The sequence below is a fragment of the Nanorana parkeri genome, unplaced genomic scaffold (genome assembly GCF_000935625.1).
Source record: "Nanorana parkeri isolate BGI_ZX_2015 unplaced genomic scaffold, ASM93562v1 scaffold400, whole genome shotgun sequence".
Taxonomy (NCBI): Eukaryota; Metazoa; Chordata; class Amphibia; order Anura; family Dicroglossidae; genus Nanorana; species Nanorana parkeri.
The window spans coordinates 736,951-757,311 of NW_017306668.1; the positions used below are offsets into that span (position 1 = coordinate 736,951).

Genomic DNA, 20,361 nt, shown 5'->3' on the forward strand with positions numbered 1-20,361 from the left:
TGAGCGGCCCACTCAGAGGGGGAGCACCTGAGTGATAATTGGAGTTGACGTATGGACTTTGTACAAAGAACTTTCACAGTGGAAGCATAAAGAGTATGGTGCACTTGGGACAAATCTTGAGCACTATATACGTGTGATTCCACTAGAGCTGCAGCTAACGATTATTTTCAAAATTGATTCGTTAGCCAATTATTAAGTTCGATTTATTCGGTTAAAAAATAAAATACATTTTTAAAAATGGCTCCAGTGATGGGACTTCTAGTTTGTATTGAGATTGCAGTTCATCACAGGAGCAAGCTTGGAGCTGTGGAAGTAAAAAAGAAAAAAAGTGTGGGTAACAATATAGTGAAATGAAAAGTGAAAAAAATTATACAGCAATGAATACAGAATGGCACCAGCTAAAGAGGACTCCAAATCCCAGCAACAGTACATTATAGCTGGCGGTATTCTGCATTGGACTGTATAATGTACTATTGCTGGGTTTTGTAGTCCTCTATAGCTAGTGGTATTCGGCATTGCACCACTGTATAATGTACTATTGCTGGGATTTTTTTGTACTCTTCTATAGCTGGTGGTATTCTGCATTGCGCTGTATAATGTATTATCCTTGATTTGTAGTCCTCTATACAGCGCAATGCAGAATACCTCCAGCTATATAGGAGTACAACAAATCCCAGCAATACATTATACATACAGTGTACAATGTATTGCTGGGATTTGCATTCCTCTACAGCTGATGGTACATTGCTCTGTATAATATACAGCACAATGTACCATCAGCTATAGAGGAATAGAAATCCCAGCAATACAATATAGAGCACCATGTGTGGGTGGGAGTGTCTGTGTCCCTGTGCCGATCATGGATTTGGGCGGGCGGTGAGCGTGAGGAGGTGCGGAGCGTGGATGCAGTCGGGTCTGGCAGCGGCGAGCGTGAGGTGGGGAGGAGGTGTGACGTGCAGCCGTGAACAGGGCCAACCAATCAGAAGCCGATTAATCGATGATTGAAAAAGTTGACAACTTTTTCAATCATTGATTATGCCGATTAGTTGTTGCAGCCCTAGATTCCACATTTGTGTATATTTGAACACGGGATATATGATTGAACTTTCCAGAGGACTATTATTTATAAGATGATTCATTGTGAACACTTTTTTGATTGCATGTATTATGTAAGCACATTTATTTTAGAGATTTGTTTATGTATTGTTCTAGATGAAGCGCAGCACATTATAATTTGATATAAAGCGATACAAATATATATAAATTCTACAATGAAATTTACATCCATTAGACCAGGGCTGGACAAATCCCAGGAGCCAGGAAGCCAATGCTCATTAAAAATTACAGATGGCGCCTGACATTTGAGGTTTTCTCTAGGTGTTGTCAATGTAGCTGGCTGCTCCTTGCTGGCTCAGGGATTGCGCAGACTGAATTCCATATGAATTTGTCCATCCCTGCATTAGTGCACGGCAAATTAATTCTATCAAATGAACTCTGTTAAGCTCTGGTTTATCTCTATACTTTTACGCAGGGAACAATGACCCATCAGGTAAATGGTTATCCCATCGTAGCCCAACGAGCTAGCATTTAGCTGGGATCTTGTCATTTCCACTCACATGTGGTCAGACTATTGACAAATAGGCAGCTCTGCTGTGTCAATCATTTACATGGTGCAAAGGTTTAATTTCATGATCATTTTCAGTGTACTGCCACCATTACCCACAGCATATTGATTTAAAATAACATATAGGGCACCAAAAGCTTTACGTGGATTGGACACATGGGGCTATGAAACAGTATTGCTATTTACAAACTACTAAATACTTTGTTTCCTAAGGCTAGACTTTAGCATACCAATCAAATCTCTTCCATAAGAAGCCACAAAGAATAAACTACATATACAGTTGTTATTTGTATTCCTATCGACTTCTAAACAAGAAACCAAACACTGCGGTTAGGATTGCGACCAAAGAAACAAATCTTTTTCACATAACTCTGAACAACGTAAATGGTGTGACAACCGTCAGGTTGCTAGGAAGTTAAGTCTGACTCAAAGGAACAAATTGACAGATCTGGTTCTTGTGCTAATAAAGAAACCAAACAGTCTCAAAAGACGTATCGGCCATTGCAACAAGCCAGGGGTCTCTGTGAAAACGTCATCCTTCCAGTTAATGCTTTATGTCCCAGCTTGCCACAACTTGTAGAAGTAGACAATCAGCTTTACATGCACGCTAAGCATTTCTAGTTTTTTACAATGTTAACTGACAGCAAGTTTAAGAGCAGTCTGGAGCATTAAACACAAAACAATGTATGGCTCTAAAGGAAACCTGTAGTGAAATATGCAGGCTGCCGTTTGCCGACCGCCTTGTGAATATGTTAGCTGTCAGTCTCTGGCTTCAGTGCTTTCATAGTCAGGGCCCATATTAAAACATGCAGCAAGTGAAGTAATTGCACTATTGCCTTATGAAACAATTTCTGAGGCATTATGCTTTGATGAAAAATGTGATCTGAATCTTCCAAACAAACATTAACATGCTCTAGGAAAAACTTCTTCAAAGCATCAGAGAGACAAAACAAGACTCACTTGGACCCTATAAGACTAGGGTTAGCCCCATACATTGTAACATTATAAATTACTACTGCTTTTTGATCATAGCAGAAGAAGTTTATATACAATGCCATCCAACATTGTATTTAATAATATCAGTTTGCCGTGTTTATTAAATCACACAATATGCATACTTGTACAGTAACTGTCATATCAAGAGCTTATTTAGGATCCTGTATGTCCCAATGCTCACTATAAATCAGGACAAATCCTAGGAGTCGGGTAGCCAAAGCTCTTCAACATTACAGCTGTAACCTAACTTTTGAGTTTTTCTCTATTTGTTGTCAATGGAGCCGGCTCCTAAAAAATATCCTGCTGGCTCCTAGAGTCCATATTCATTTGTCCACCCCTGAAATGCAGATGACTACCATCTATATGCCTGGGTAGAAGGGAGCATTCTTCCAAGCATGCCACAGGCTATGACATTTGGAAACAAATCCCTATACATGGAGTCTTTCCTCATCCCCAAACTATAACATCTAAACCAACTCAGTATGCAGATTTAATACAGAATGATCATGTGAAAATGACTTCAGCATGGCAAAGAGCTAATCTAACATCACCTTAAGTGGCATCCTATATCCATGCAAGTACAAACTTGACTGTATGCAAACTCACAAGAATACAGGTTCCTGGAAACCCCCTTTAGACCAGGACCTCCATGTGTACAGTATCCTAGAAAGGTTGTAGACTTCCACTTTCTGGCAAGGCAAAGGTACTTGAAAAGGCTACTTTTTGATGACTATAGCAATTTGCAGACGTGCACACAAAGTACATTATATAAACTGTATTTAGAAGCAATAAAACAAGTGTAAACTTTTTTTGGTGAGAGACTACAGTAACAGAGCCACATGTTGTGCCCTTAATCCCAAGGTTTTTCCCCACTAAGCCTAATCACAGGGTGACTGAGAAATCTAAAGCAGAGCATTGCGAACCCACATTACATAAGGATAACGAACTCTGACAATGAACACAGCCAGCAAGTCTGTACAGGAACATCTTAGACCATTAAAAGGTTAATTAAACCTATTACCTGTTCCAGTGGGATGTGTGTGACTAACCTCGCGCCTTTCACTAGCATTTACAGGTTATTCAAAAGAAGACAAGCTTTGCCCTCCAGAAAGATTTGGTTTAATGTAGTAATTAAGTACCAAGCATGTTGGCAGCATGAGAAACCCTCGCTACAAAAAATGAACAGATATAGACCAACAACTATTTGTTAATTTAGATAAGAAAAGACCCAGTGTTTCCAAAATTGGTTATGCAGTTCAGATTACAACTAAAGATTCAAGATGTCTGCTAAGCGGGCAAATGTACTTTGAGCTGAAAACACACCAATTTTCTTTCCCAACATCGTTTTTTTGTGACAATCGTATGCAGAAATTGAACACATTTACTAGGAGAGTGCCATACGGTAACAGCTGAGCTGCTGCTATCGTTTCAGCGCTCAGCCTAACCCATACATTAAACCAAATTATTCCAAATTACATTTAAAACGTTGTGACTGCCTTCAGAAATATCAGAAACGCCCTGAAAGTATCTTTTTGTCAGCACTAGACAGGACCTGAAACTTCTGTTGAAGACCTGAACTGAATTCCTGTAAACCCGTCTCTAGTACTGTGCAGACTGTTCCCCCTGCCCCATAGACTACAAAGGGAAAAGCAGACTCACCTTCAGCCCCGAGAGACAAGTCATCTTCAAAACTGCAGCCATTTTTTAAAATCATTCCTGGGGAGAAAAATACAAACATGAACACCCGGTCAGAACTGCCACATGTTTGTCTTGTTACTGTATCAGATGCCTGCAGCGTACTGAAGGTCAGTGTTCAGCTGAACTAAGCACAGTTCAAACAAGACAAAAAAAAAAAAAACTGGCTGATCATGCAACATGTTTCACTTCCGCACTGCAAAGATTGAGTCAAGAAAAAAAAAATCATTATCATTCCCAGCATATTCCTGCTTTACTTTCTACCGCGGTCCTTCTGCACATTGTTAGGAAAGTTAGACAGGTGGGGCAAGTTCAGAGAATACGATACATAGTTTGCAAACAGTGCAAAGGAAAAAAAAAAAAAGGACTCATAAATCAATCTCAGCTACATTGTAAACGCTACATGATGAATTACTTTATAGACACTGAGACATATTATACATTCATAGAGATTATACATATCCCTAGACTGACTCCCTTTTGATAGAGGAGGACTCTGGGAAAACAACAACAAAAAAACACCCTTGCAGCAGGGCTACCCCTGCTCTGCAATGGTTATAAAGAACTCAAGGCAGAAATTTTATTAACCCTTGCTGTGGGGCTACCTCTGCACTGCAAGGGTTAACTGCTTGTTTTTTCCTAGGGTCAAAAAAAAAGTTCTACTCACCCGATCTTTAGAGCTCCCTCCAGCCTCTCTCTTCCTCTACTACAGCAATGATATGTGGCTCGGCATCCTCAAGTCCCATACACTGTATATAGGACTTGATGGCTTAGGAACCTTAGACCGCTGCAGCAGGGGGGGGACGCTCCAGGGACCGTTCTAAGAGCAAGACGTCTCCACAGATCGGGCAAGTATAATTTGTTTAGGGTTTTTTTTTTTACCCTAAGGAAAAAAATGAGCATTGGGGTAGGCCCACTGCAACGGTTGTGCCCAGGGTCCTTCTTTAAGTGCTCATTTTTGTTAAGGGGGCTAAAAAAAATAAAAACAAACAAACAAACATGTTTTCTCACCCGATCCTCAGCCCCTATGGGCTGCTAGACCGGTCCCTCTTCTCTTCTGGGCTCTGGCGGTCTATGGATTGCCAACTTCATCACATCTAATGCAGGTTCATTGACCTGCATAAGACATGAGGACGCTGATAAACATTCCAAAGCTGGGAGCGGAGGGGGAGAGATGCGAGTTCTGACCACCACAAGAATGGCACTCGGCATCTCAGCACCGCTTTATTTTAACCCCCTAGGCCAGGGGTAGGCAACTTTGGCTCTCCAGCTGTGCTGAAACTACAAATCCCATAAGGCTGCTGCCTCTGGGAGTCATGCCAGTGGCTTGCAATGCCTTATAGGATTTGCAGGTACTGCAAGGGTAAGTTTTTCTTCTACCCAGCGTTCTTCTTTCAAGTGTAACTGAAGTCAAAACCTACTTATTCGTTGTGGATAGAGTGGAGAGTGATTAGACCACCTGTCAGTTTTTTATTGTTGTCTGTGTCCCCGTTAGGGAGATTCACCCTTTTTCTTCCTGGGGACAGTTATCACTAAAAACGAAAGATCAGAACAGTAACAGAACTGGAATAGATGGGAAATATTTCAATGGGTACAGTTCTGGTGACCCTGCTGACCACTTTCGCTCTCTTTAGGAGGGATTTCTTCTCACTTCCCATTGTGGCTTTCAGACTCGAAGGGAAATCTCCCCAATGGGACACAGATGGCAAATAAAAAGCCAAAAGGGGTTTTAACCCTCCCTTGCTCCAACCAAAACTAAAACATTTTTGGCATGACTTTAAAACACAAAAAACAATTTGGATATTTTTAAAAGATATCTTAAATTAAATTCACCCTGCTAGAAAATGTTAGAATTAGATATATTTACTCAGCCATCTACAAAGTAGAAGAAGCGAACTTTAACCAATGTTAAGTATACTTTTCATAAAAGATGAGCTGGGGGCACTTGAGAAAAATTGACTTTGGTGATGGTGGTGGAGGTATACCATAGATGGAATTGAAAATATTGGTCCTGCACAAGTTAGCAGTATCAGGGCAAATTCAAGCAGCAGTGACCTGTTGAACTATTGCCATACATTAGAGAACAAAAAAACAGACAGGCAAGTACCGTATTTTTCCGTCTATAAGACACCCACATGTATAGGACGCCCCCCACTTTTCTTACCCAAAATTCAGAAATCAATATTTTCCATGCTCTTTTGCATGACTGATTACATCCAGTTTAAATTTTGCAGAGTAAGACAGCCGCTTACTGGTACCGGTATTTATTTTTGTTTTCTGACATTTTTATGGGCTCCCTGTTGTGTCTGGGCACTGGCTACACGCTCTCCGCAGCATCCGCTGACGTCAGGTCCATAAGGCTTATGATTGGAGGAAACCTGTTAGCTTTCACTCGTGAGGCTAGTTTGCAGAGGTATCAGCAGTTTCGCAAACGTGGTACTCCTCTCGGCCCCCCGTGTATAAGACGCCCCTCCATTTTTAGTTAAATATTTTTAAAGAAAAAGTATAGTCTTATACATGGAAAAATACAGTATCTATGGAGGGAGCCATTGTCATCACCCAATCTGGACTACAAACATGTTTTCATTTGTTCATCTCTACAATATAGTGGGGGATTAGTAGTTCACAGAAGATTGACAACATTCAGTGCATCTCAGAGGAAGTGACAAGGACACCGTTTCTGGCAAGATCAACAGGTTTTTTCGGTACATGTTGAAAAAAGGAAAAAAACTAGTGCAGCCACTACATCGAATGACTGGTAACCGCACTACGTTACATTTTCATTATTGGGTTTGATCACCTATGTCAGCTTTTATTGCCATCTGTAAGCACTCAGGAGCGAGGTCACCTCACTTCCTGTTCCTGTGATCAAAAAACAGGAAGTGAGAACAAATCTCCCTCAACTGAAAAAATCCCACCTTCGACTTATATCATCAACATAGGTCTTCCCACTGAGGGCACATTCACAGCAATGCATTTTAAAGCACATGTTTTATATTGCATGTACACAGGTTATCCATTGATTTAAATGGTGCTTGTTCACAGCTGTGCAATGTATGTTGGCTGAAAGGGTAAACAATTCATCCCCACACAGCTACCTCCTCATGTATCACTTCCCCCTTCCTTTTAGACTGTAAGCCCTCGGGGGCAGGGCCCTCCTTACCATATGGTCTTGAAATGTATTGTGATTGTAATGTCTTCCTTCTATTGTAAAGTCCTGCGCAAACTGTTGGCTCTATATAAATCCTGTATTATTAGAATAATAAATAATGGGTTATGTCTTTCTTTTTGATGCGTCAATGTGTGGTAAAAGGGCCTCCTTTGTGACAACGGCAGCGCATGAAAACACGTGCTGACAATGCATATAAAAAGTATACAAAAAAGGGGCACACAAAGGAATGAATCTATCCACGACGGTCAATGCGGTCTCTCTATTCACTTTCTGTGCTGCTGGCAGTTTGGGAAGCTAGCTCTAATCTCGCTTATCAAACGGGACCTCAGAGAGATAAGAACTAAAGCTCACCACATGTTACAATCTGATTGCACAACTAGTATATAGTCTAGTTCGAGGACCTACCTGACTGGATACAAACTGGTTGGGTAGTTCAGGTAGGTTGTTATATTTTCATTGTTTTGGTAGAGCTAAAGCTGATTTTACAGAGATTGTACAGTCATACTGTAATGTGTGTGGTGAGCCCTGGGGGAATCTTCCCACTGAAAACACTAATAAAAAAAATAAAAAAACTGACAAAAAAAAAGGGGCTAACCCTTCCCCACTCTTCAAAACTAAAAAGAAAGGTGTTGCCAGAGTTTCTCTATAACTTTCAGGACACCATTATATAAACATACTTTAATTTTATTAGAAATATTGCACATATCTATATTTCTATCACATATTTATATCACATATTTAAACAGTTTTATTTTATTTGAGCCTATTCGCAGTGTTTGAGGTGTGGGAAACTCTGCACCTGTTCTAGAGTTTAAATGTAATCCAAAGATGCATTCTGTTTTGTATAAAACACACTGTACAAACAGCTTCCATTAACTGCTCTGTCAGCAAACATATCAAGCAATTTGCAGAACTGTCACTTACCCTTCGGAAAGCCTGCTGGATTGGTCTGTTCATCCAGGGACGCTCCCAGCGGCGTTCTGAAAAACCACAAGTTTGCCCAATTTAGTCTAGTTCTTAAGAAAAATTATTTCACATCCTTCCCGTTACCCATACGAAGTACGAGATAACAAGGGTGGGGGCCAAACACTTCTGTAGAAACTGATTATTAAGAAAGACTAAAAAAGGAGAAGAAAAAAAACACAGTTCTCTATACACGTACAGTATATGTATGCATTTATATTTTAGATAAAGCAATCTTTAAGCTGGCCATACATGGATCAAGCTTCTGCGGTTTCCTGCAGAATCGTCCACAATTCGATCTATGGAGGTGAGCGGAACATTATCAGCCGCAGGCACTGTTCCAGTACTGTGACAGCCAGGGGCGAGAGCTGTCAGAATACAAAAGCCGGCAACGAAGATTTCTCCATATATGCGATTTAGTGTAGACAGGGAAATGAAGTTATTTCTCTCATTAGAAGGTGTATGACTAGCTTTAATGGGGTTTCCTGCTTGGTTTCTGGTTTATCCCTTCCTCTTCCCAGATCACATTCTCCTGTACTTAGATCTTGCTGCCCTTAAAGCAGAACTTCAGGCCCAGATGTTCTACCCTGCGTTGCAAGGGTTAAGTGCTTGTTTTTATAGAGGTGCTGTGAACCCAAACCTCATCCCAGGGAGGTTAGCGATTACTTGTTTTAAAGCTCATTTGTTGATCGGCTAGAATATGTAAATACCGGAGTGTCCATATTTTGACCACACATTCAGCAATACCAGATGCTTTATGTGCAATTTTATACATGACATCTTAAAGTGACACTACACGCAGAAGTTAAATCTTAAAAATGCATTCAAGTACCTTAGCCAGTAACAAAAATGTATCTTATTTGAGTATCACTCGGCTGTAGATCCTCAAATAATCTCTGAATTGGGGGTGACACTGTCCTTCCTTCTGGAGGGGGGCTACTTTTGCTCCCCATGGTCCCTGTGTGTTTTAGCGAGCTTGGAGCGGTGGGCCACAAGCTCGCTCCTGTGATATAACTTCAATACAAATTAGTACACTAAAAAGGTGAGATTGTAGCCCATGACACGAGTGAGCTTGGGGCGGTGGCTACTTTACAACACACGCAGGGACCATGGGGAGCAAAAGTAGCCACCCTCCAAAAAGGAAGGACAGTGTCAGCACCACTTCAGAGATGATTTGAGGATCTACAGCTGAGTGATACACAAATAAGATACATTATTGTTAATAGTTAAGGTACTTGCATTTTTAAGATTTAACTCCTGAGTGTAGTATCACTTCAAAGTAAAGCTCTAGGCAGACAGCGGACTATAGGATACATACATACATGTTTTATATGCCAAAGGATTTGTAATTGTGTACACTAAATGCCCCACCACCACCACCGTCTTGTACAGCAAGCCAGGTGACCATGTTTTTGGTTCAGATTTCTAGCCTTCAGGGTGAAATCTCTGCCTCCAGCTTGGTCAGTAAATAAGGAATTAGAATCATAATCTGCCATATAAACGGCGAAGTAACACAGAAAGCACAGAAAGACTTGGCTGGAGGTATAGAAGGGGAAGGGACAGATTCGATGGCAATGAAAACAGGTCCCTATTTGCATAGCTGGATGACCCCGTAGTTGGGGCATATGCATATGGGGCTCAGTAGAAGTAAAGCAATCCATCGTGCAAGACCCTGGAGGTGCCTGGCAACCAACGTGAGCGTTTCACTTTTATTATTGCTGGCAAAGGTTGGGCCGACTTGTTTCCATAGTCAGTTTGTCTCAGCCAGCCCTATCTTAAAAAAGAAAAAAAAAAGTCAGCCAACAGCTTATTATAGGCAAACTAGCTTTGCGTGCAAGGCAACTCTGTATATAAAACACCAGTAGTTATGTACAGAAATCCCAGTACACACATTAGTGTATAATCCACAAATAAAGCTCTACATGGTCAATTCAACACTCCACATTTTTTCACAATTAAAAACTTTTTAAATCTAAGATTTCAATTCACGTGCAATATTGTATAACTGAGGATTTTTTTCCCATTGTTTAAATACATCTAGAGACAAAAGTTTGATTCTAATTGTGTAGAAGAAGTTATAAAAAACCCGGTCAAGATTTTACTGATGAGATTTACCCCCATTGTCTTAGTGACTGTTATCACAGGACAAAAAGTGATCTGAAATTCACAAATGGTATAGTGGTCATGGGGAGCAAGAAGTGCGGTGAAATCTTCCACGGAATAACCTGTTCTGGTGACAAACTGAATAAAAGAGGATTTCACCTCACTTGGGAAAGATTTCTGCTTATAACCATGTCTTCAAAACAGGAAGTAATGAGAAATCGTCCCTCCGAGAAACAGAAGGCAAAGAAAAACCTGACACTGGATTAGGCTGGCTTTTAATGGGTTGCTGTACTGTTCTCTTTAACCTGCATTACCACAACTCCGGTTGGTTTTGTGGTTAGAATGTACAAGTGGGCCCCAATTTATTTGGGCTCCCACTTTCATGGGATTGTGGCGGTCTTAGTTCATTTTTGTGTGGTAAACATGTTATGGGCGTTAATGGTCTGTTAATTCATGTAATAAAAAATAAAATATGCTTATACATATATATTTATTTTATATTATAAAGTGTATTCCCCTTTAAAAAAATAAAAAAAATCACTTGTGAGTTTGAGCGGGAAAACCCTTGACTCGTGCCGGTTCTAGAAGATTCCAGGGCTTTGCAATGTGTGTTCCCCTTTAAGGCACCTGTTGGGAGGCGGGAAAATATGCTTTTATATGGTAGTGTCACCTCTGTTATGGAGGGGGATTTTAAGTATGGTTTAGAATGGTTTAGTTATTGCTTGAGTTTTGTGACTGAGCAATCTACGTTTGGTTTGATGGTTTAAGATGTAACGGTTTTGATTAAATTCAGTTTTAAAGAAGAATTAAACCAATAAAAGTGCTGCGGCCATTTTTGTTCCAAATATTTGGTGTCTGTGTCATTTATTTATTAGTATAGTACCGCCTGCAATTCCATAGCACCCCCAACATGCATACACAGTAGCTGGCAACAAACCTGCAGTACATTAGTGCATTGTAAAGCTGGAAATTACGCAGACCCAGTTTTTCCAGTGTAAGGGTGAACTGCCAGCCCATTTAAAACACAAATGGACTGTCCTAATGCATCACACCTTAACCCACAGAAGCTGCGCTTTGCAGTGCGTATTTTGTGGCCAAAGCCCAAGCAGTAATGCTTATGAATTGACATTTACACTGCAAAAGCCAAATACATTACTTGCATATGCTAAATTCAGCTTATTTGTGGTAACACTGTAAATAAAACAAAACAAAAAAAAAAAAAAACACTATAATAAAATCACCACAGACATTATGCTGTAGTGAATGGACCCATCTATTTCAGTAATTATACACATAACAGACTCTGTGGTAAAATTATCCAACGTGCTGGCTGGAGGCAAACATACAGTGGACGTGGCTCATAGCATGCATACCAACGCCAGTATAAGTTTATATTCTTGTAGTCTGGCATTTCAATATTTGCATACCCCCTGCCTTTTGATACAACTGGCCAATGTAACATTGATATTGTGCTAAACAAGTCTGCGGTAAGAAAAGACAAGCCACTGCATTCAGTGGATTGTGGGTGCAATGCTGGCTCCTGCACACTGTTCCTCCAGCCCTAAGTCCATGCAGAGGTACAACTCTCAGTCATGGGGCTAGAGAAGTAATCATTGGACTACAAGTACAGTGACATCAACACACTTGTGTTCCATTGAGAACTAAGAGCCCTCTGGACTAGCCTCTTGTTGAAGTGGATGGTGTCAGCAAGGCTACCCACAACTCAAGTTATTGCCAATTCAGAAGGAATCGCAAAGGTTCCATACCAAAAGATTTGGGGGCCTGGTTCACACCGGAGTGTTTTTTTCGTGTGGATCTAGTCGTGTGAAAACCTGCATAAAACACACATTTCTATGCAAGCTAATGGTGACTGTTCTAAATAAATAATCACTCAACACTCTTAATTTAATTGGCATTAATTGGCCGCGGCATTTTTATTGGATAAATATTAAATCATACTCTAATAACCAATCTTAATAATCAACCAATAACTCTTATACTTCCACCATATTGCCCAGTTTTCGAAACTCGAGCAATATATCAATCAAGGGAATAGTCCCCCTTTCCTGAGGTGACAAACCACATAAAAATACCGCGACTAGGGAGGGAAGCTTCAAAACGGGTTTCCAACTGGATGATTTTAAACATCTCGGCACCTCCTTATATAGGGCCTAATCCCAATTGACATCCATTCTCGTGGCGATGTTTTCCCGCCAAAATAACGCCTTTTCCCGCCGAAAAAATCCACCGTTGGATACTCTTAAAGAGGCAGTGCACTAAAATACAAAAACTGGGGGAAAAACACCAAAAATGCATCTAACCTAAAGTCCCTACATTCCCATGAAAATGGGCATCTAAGGGATGCCATTTATACAGGAGCTATTTTCAGGCAGATGTCGCACAGTTTTGGTCCCATAGACATCTCTACTCAAAAGGAAAAAAATTTGCGCGAAAACTGAAAAACGCCTAGGTGTGAACCAGGCCTAAATGGGAGCATCATCGGGGCTGGCTGTGAAAATAAGGATGAGACAGCTTACTCCCAATTCTTAGAGATTCAAGATGGCAGCATAGGTTAATATGTGGCCATAGAGAAAAAGCCAGGATTGCCTTGTCTTGCAAGTGTTTTTCCTGGATCAACGCACATCAAAGGCAAGTGGAATATAGGGAATGATTTTCTTGTATGAAGTTATGGCCATCTTAACAGAATGCTAATGTTTTGTGAATGTCAGTAGTTCGTAAAATGGCCGTTGCGATCAGTTGTGTTATCACACTAAGCATATTTCCCCATATAACACACTAGGATTATCACTGCGGCTAACAAATTGGCCCATCAGAGCTTGGTAAATATGTCTGAGTCAATACAGAACACTTAAGTTGCTCAATGAATATGCAGAGTCATTACTGACAATCATTGCACAAGCCCTGCAATCCCTCTTATTAGAAAGTGTCTAAGGCCTTGTTCACACCAAATGCAGACCAGATCCAGTCAGGTTTCTGCACACGCAGTGCAGTGGGTTGTGCCACGTTTTGGGCCGGTTTGGGTAAAAAAAAAAAAAAAAAAAAAAATTTAAAGTTTAACATGGGCTTTCAGGCACTTGCATGCGTTTTTGATGCGTTCCAGACCAGATCCAGTGCAGGTAAAATAGGGCTTGCCGCAGTTTTTTCATCCAGTCTGGATCCGCACGCTGCGATGTGAACTGGAGGTCAAAATACCATAGGAATACATTGGACGCAGTTTTGATCCGGTCTGCACCTGCTCTGGTCCGGATCTGCTCCGCGCTTGGTGTGAACAAGGCCTTAAAGGCAAAACTTTTTGTTTGAGTATTAAACAGAGTAGGAAAGGGTGGAATGGCAGAGGGGAAGTCAGGAGGTGAAGCAGGGTACAGGAGAGGACGGAAGAATATGCTCTTCCGTCCTCATTTATTGCTGGGGGGCAGAGAACATATTTGACATCACTGGTTGCTAGGGTCGAAGAAATGAGCAGCTGCTATTGCTAGTTGGTCTCTAGCTTTAGATCGTTGAGTCACTGACCTGAACAAGTATGCAAAATCAAAAAAGTCATAAGGTCCAGTCTAGAGCTGCAGCTAACGATTATTTTCAAAATCGATTAGTTAGCCGATTATTAAGTTCGATTAATCGGTTAATCGGATAAACAATAAAATACATAGGAGCAAGCTTGGAACTGCATGGTTGTTTAAAAGGTTAGTTCACCTTTTAGCAGAAAATGACAAAGTGAACTAATTCCCTCCTTACCCTCTAGTCCCTGCTGCACTTGGCTTAAAAGGTTGACCATCACCTATGCCAGCTGGTATAATAGTCCAGACACTTGAAAACTTCACTAGCCTCGATATATTCATTGGTCAGTGCAGTAATTCTGATGAATGATAACTCATCAGCCGGTATAACAGTTGTGACACTTGATAACTTCACCACATTTTCAAGTGTCAGCATGGTTATGCAGCATGGAGGGTGATGGTCAGCCTTTCAGCTAAATGCTCCGGGGATCGGGTATAAAAGGAGAGTTGTGAGTTACTTGACCTTTTCATTTTATTTGAAAAGGCAAACTTTTCGTACGATGCTCGGCGGGTTTTCGAACATGTTCGTAAGTTTAGTAGTAGAGGTCCCACGGCTTCCACACACCTTACGATAATCGTACGATCGATTATCTCTGTGCTAAATTGGAGGATCAGAGCGCTATAATCACATGATCACGGTGTTATTATCAGGGACTTCTATAATTCTGAACATTTTTTTCTTGTCCCACTGTGATTCTTGCCTGATGACGGGACCATGCTAGGTTTCCGAAACATTGCTTTGTACTTGTGAGGTCATGTGTATCTGAAGAAGTCAATAAAAGGACAGATTGATGAATTGGACCTAGGTGTGCGAGTGACTACATCTACATTCCATAATTCTGAGCCACATGATCACAAAACTGGGTTCTGTAACCCTTTGTAAATGTAAAAATGAAAATCTGCACTCTTGGAACCAGATAACAAGCATTTAACCCTAAAGCTGCTATGAAAAAAAGGGGGGGGGGGGGCCTTAAAAAAATAAAGAAAACCCTTTACCAAACCCTGCCTTTCCATGGAATTTCCACATGTAGACCATCACCAGTACTTTAAAAAAATCACCACAAAAAAAACAAGTTAAAAATTTCATGGAGCATTGGCATCTCTGCTGCGTGACATTTTCTGTCTGTTCCCCTGTGGTGCTGATGTTTTGCGGTGGTTTCCTTTTCCTTCTGTCTCAAGTTGTAATGAGAGATGAACTGCTGGGGAAAGCAGAAAGCCAAATCGCATGGGCAGGAAATATCACTTCTGGGGCATTCTGTACCAACAATATATACAGAGTGCTCCTGGTTGTCATGGTTACAAGAAGCAACATCCAACATCCTTTTTTGGCGAGTTTTAGAGATCATAGCCAGTTGCAGAAAACCATTATCTATAATAATGTTAAGAGGCCAATATACCGCTATTATTTAGGTGTTTAGGAGGTATTGGAGAGTTAAAGCACCAAAACATCTTCCCGTTGCCACTCTGGTGTCAACACTGAACGCCACTTCCTATGCTAGCATTCCTGCACCAGCCATTAAAAGGTGGATCCCATCCCCCGCTGGAAATGTCATTTATTTTACACTATCAATATTCAGAAGAGAGGAATGCAAATACCCAAAACCACTATACCTAAAACATATGGGTGGACCGAAACTTTAAAATAAAAGGCTGAGACCCCACAGTCAGTGCTCCAGGCTGTCATTTGTTCGACTCCTCAAAGTGCTGTATGTGGAGAATGTGTGTTGTGACCTGCAGAACAGCGAATCAAACTACCCCCTGCCGGAACTTTCCCACCGCACTAGATTGCCCACTAAAACGCAGCGTTTCAGCGAGCAGACTTGTGTGAATGTAGCCTTAAAGGTCCTTTACACACCATACCACACATACAGAAACTCATTGCATCACATCAAAAAAACATGTGCATACATGTGCATGCTTTTTCTTGGGCGTTGTGTTTATGTGTATTGGCATGCGTTAATGTCTCCCATTTTTTAGCATTTTACAGTCCTATTTCCTGGATGGGTCATAATTTCCATGCGTTTCCTTTCAGTTGTGTGTTGCATCTACATATTCATGCGTTTGCTTTCTTTCAGTTGTTGTGTGTTGCATCTACATATATTCATGTGTGTTGCATTACAATGCACACATGCTCCATTTGAATGCAACTCACATCTCTATAGCATTGTGATGTAAATGAGGTACATGGGTACCTCGGTTCACGAACAATTCGGTTCGCCAAAATTTTGCTTCCGTTCGCTTACTCCGCATCGGGTGACGAACACAACCGCAGCCATCTTCCCTGCTCTGACACATGGTCGTGGCTTCCTCTAGTCGAGATCGCGGTCTGATCACAGTTCGATTCGCGACCAGAATCGTGGAACGAATTAAGTTTGTGAACCGAGGTCACCGTACAATAGAAACCCATTGTTGTCTACATGGCCCGTGTTGATCTGATGCAGGAAAATGCAAGTCACCGCACATGGTGTGGACAAACGGTTAAGGGCTGGCACAGTCTGAATGACACAGAGCATGTACTCTTTCCCCAAACTACCACTGCTTCATGGTGATGGATAACAACACTGATCAGCAAAGAGTCATAACAAGGGCCCCTTAAAGAACTCTGGCCAAAAGTCTTCTTAATTGTTGCAGTGGAGCTACCCTCGCACTGAAGTGTTAAGCTCTTGTTTCGGATACCAAGAAAAAAAAAAAAAAATTATACTTGCCCGAACCGTGGGGCCGGCTGGCTGCTAGTCTGGTCCTTGAACCAAGTCTTCTCCTCTGCTGCAGCAATGGTATGTCTCTCAGCATCCTCAAGTTCTATACACTGTGTATAGAACATGACGACCCAAGGATCCTTAGACCGCTGCAGTGGAGGGAGAGAAAGGCTCCAAGAATCAGGCAAATATAACTTTTGTTTTTAGACCTAGACCTAGAGAGTTTGGCTACTCCTGACAGACAAAAATGAGCACTTAACCCTTGCAGTGTAGGGATAGCCCCACTGCAAAGGCTAAGGGAAGTTTTGCCTGGAGTTCAACTTGAAAGGACACATTGAGAAGGATGCTTGCAGTACTGTCTTAATGTTAAATGCTTTATTTTTTACACAAATGTGCTCCACAGATGGTTATTTAACTTTTTAAAGTGCTGCAGACAGCATCTCAGTACAGTATGTCTCCTTAGTAAGAAAAGCTGTATCATGTTATCAAATTGGAGTCTCTCTGGCTCTGTTAAAAGAAAGCCAATATGCTCCAAAGATACACTGTGGCAATGTCATAAGAACACAGCTTACACAATACTGAAAGCATTCAGCAGCATATAACTTGACAGACACAGCACTAAAAGCACCCATCTGGCTTTGCCCCTTAAAGCCGATTTCCGGACAAAAAGTAGTTTCTTCAATATTTAACCAGTAAAAATAAATGAGTGTGCCCCATCACTGGCCAGTGCAGAGCTCGTTAAATTTAAAAATCCTTGCATTCTTTTCAGTAAATGGAAGGATGGGAGATCAAAAAAACTTTGGTGTAATGGAGATGAGAGGGGCAGGTGTTGGTATTCCAAATGAGCAGTGCAGCTTGGGGTGACAACACTGCTTCACCATAGATATAGTAGAGTGAGCAAGTGTCACCCTAGGGCAGAAGTGTGTTACTGGCAGGATCACCACGTGCAAAGAAAGAAAGAAAATGCAGCCACCACATCCAACTGCTAAAGGTCCAATATATTTTTATTTTTGGTTTAAAACACACTTTAAAAAAGGAGAACTATAGGGCAAGCTTTTTTTGCCCATAGTTCTCCTCTGGATCATGGGAGGACATATACTGTTTCTCCACTGACCAAAAACTATTGCCCGCTATATCCTGAGACCACCGCAGCCACGACGGATCCCGACAATACTGTCGAGATCCACCCCGCTGGCTGATGCGACAGCTGACTCTGCCTGCCCCCCCGGTCTGCCCCTCCAGTCAACGCTGGAGGATCGTAGGGGGGGGAGTGGGGAATTGTGACTGGCAGTCACTGCTCTCTGCAGGGAGAGGATTGGGAAGTGAGCGGATCGTCGGTATGTTTCCGCTCACTTCCCGATCAATAGAGCTGATGTGTCATAGTTTCAATGTCAGACGTTTGCTCCAACTATGGGGATGAGTGTAATTCTCTCACCCCATAGTTCTCCTTTAAGTTGTTATCAAAGTGCTGCTATGTGCATAATACCTGACAATAAGGCAGCTGAAACATTTCAATGGCAGTTTAAAAGCAGAATATTGTCCAAATACAACTGGTAGAATTGCTCATCTAATAACTGCTGCAGAGACCCCTTTATTTCCTTGGGTCCCTTTCAAACCTGTGGTCCGACCGGGTCCACCAATCAGTTTTTCTGGTGAACACAATCGGATGTCCAATGCTAGTCTATGGGCAGCCGTGTGTAAATGGACGAGAGACCGTTTACACCCATGCACGGATCCCTTCCTTATCAGCCCAGGTGAAAGGGGCTTTAGTAAAGTGCATAGCACATGCTCATTAGTGAAGAAAGCACCATTACAAGATCATTTAAAAGTAAACAATTGAAAGAAAATAGTGTGATTTGCAAGTTGTTTATCAAGCCGATTATTTGTGGTACAACATGAAAAGCCATTAAAAAAAAAAACAAAAAAAAAAACAACAAGTAAAAACAAAAAGCCAAAAACATAGTGTGCATCAATTGCTCCCTAATAAAAGCAGTTGGATTTTGAAGCAAGTGGTGGAGGGGCTCTTGTAATTTTTCATTTGGTGGTGGTTGTTGTGCGTCTAGTGTTGCTATAGAAATTATATTTAGCAAAGTGAAAAAGATTTTTGGGTGAAATGCTTTGGCCCGTATTGCAACCACCTTCGGATTCTTTTTGGTTACGAGTTCTTTGTGGTTGGGTGAACCAGAGCACCAGGTACAGGTACGTACTCTAAGTACATGTGTAGAGAGAGATTGGGCTTCAAATTTTGTTTTGTTTTTTACACTTTTGGTTCAAAAGAACAATTCTGGGAATTTAAAAAAAAAAACACACACTTGCAGTGGGGCTACCCCTACACCACTAGGATTAAGTGCTTGTTTTGTCTACGAGGCTCAAATAAAGCAGATACACTTACCTGATCCTTTCCGGTCTGCTTGACCGGTCCCCGCATCCTCTTTTCCCCCAGGCTCTGTCCATCTAAGCATCACTGATGTCATCAAGTCTTCTGCAGGTCTATAGACATGCATTAGACAAGAGGATGCCGAGGGACATACCACAACTGGGACAGAACAGGAGAGAGGTGAGCGCTGACTGCCGTGGTTCTGAAGATCATGCGAGTATCTTCTTTACTTGAGCACCCTATACAAAACAAGCACTTACCCTTGCAGTGCAGTGGTAGCCCTAATGCTAGGATAAGCATTTAAAAAATTCTCAGAGTTCTTCTTTCATATCATAAAAATTTAATAAAAAACACAGTATGAAAAGATAAAATGCATTTTCCTTACCTGCAGTCCTTCAGCCATATAGCAATCTTTTCATTGGGTATATGTCCTGTAAAAAGAAATATATACATCAGCCTGTAAAGAGGAATGCTGTACATCTACTCAGCACTATGAAATGTCTTTAGATTGAATGGGAAGTGATAACCGTACTTTCCCCATTTTTACTATCGAAAAGGTTTCTACTTCACTTTTTTTCTCTTATCACACGGATTAGCGGAACTTGCTTCACACACGCTAGGTTGTTGAACTTTGTAGTGTAGAAGTAAATACACACAGATTATTGGTTCTTAAAGCATATTTAAATCCAAAAATATATATCGCAGCTTACAAGTCCTTAGAAGTGGTGGCTGCATTAATTTGGGGTGCTGAGGAATAGCAGCAGATGCTCTGGACTGAGGAGTCAAAATTTGGCTATACAAGCAGATCTTATCCATCATGCCATACCATCAGGGAGGTGTGCGATTGGTCCCAACTGTATTCTCCAGCAGGACAATTACCCCAAACATGCAGCCAATGTCATTAAGAACTATCTTCAGCGTAAAGAAGAACAATGAGTCCTGGAAATGATGGCTTGGCCCGCAACATAGCCCTGATCTCAACAACATCAAGTCTGTCTGGGATTACATGGAGACAGAAGGATTTCAGGCGACATCCATAGAAGAACTGTTGTCAGTTCTCCAAGATGTCTGGAACAGCCTACCTGCTCAGTTCCTTCAAAAACTGTGTGCAAGTGTATCTAGAAAAACTGATGCTGTTTTGAAGGCAAAGGGTGGTCATA

The 20,361-nt window shown here is 41.3% G+C and overlaps 1 protein-coding gene across 2 annotated transcripts in view; it reads right to left on the bottom strand.

The window, feature by feature from the left end:
* SSFA2 (sperm specific antigen 2) overlaps positions 1 to 19,632 on the bottom strand; it is a 93,838-nt gene extending 74,206 nt beyond the window's left edge. The window contains exons 1-3 of one of the 2 annotated variants that reach the window (XM_018559503.1): positions 19,587 to 19,632; positions 8,412 to 8,467; positions 4,280 to 4,336 (exon numbers count right to left, since the gene is read on the bottom strand). In XM_018559503.1, the coding sequence (XP_018415005.1) occupies positions 4,280 to 4,334 (55 nt within the window). In that variant the 5' untranslated portion in view covers positions 4,335 to 4,336; positions 8,412 to 8,467; positions 19,587 to 19,632. Of the gene's footprint in view, positions 1 to 4,279; positions 4,417 to 8,411; positions 8,468 to 19,586 lie in introns of those variants that run through there. The other variant, XM_018559504.1, reaches the window with a different exon arrangement.
* Positions 19,633 to 20,361: the final 729 nt, after the last annotated feature.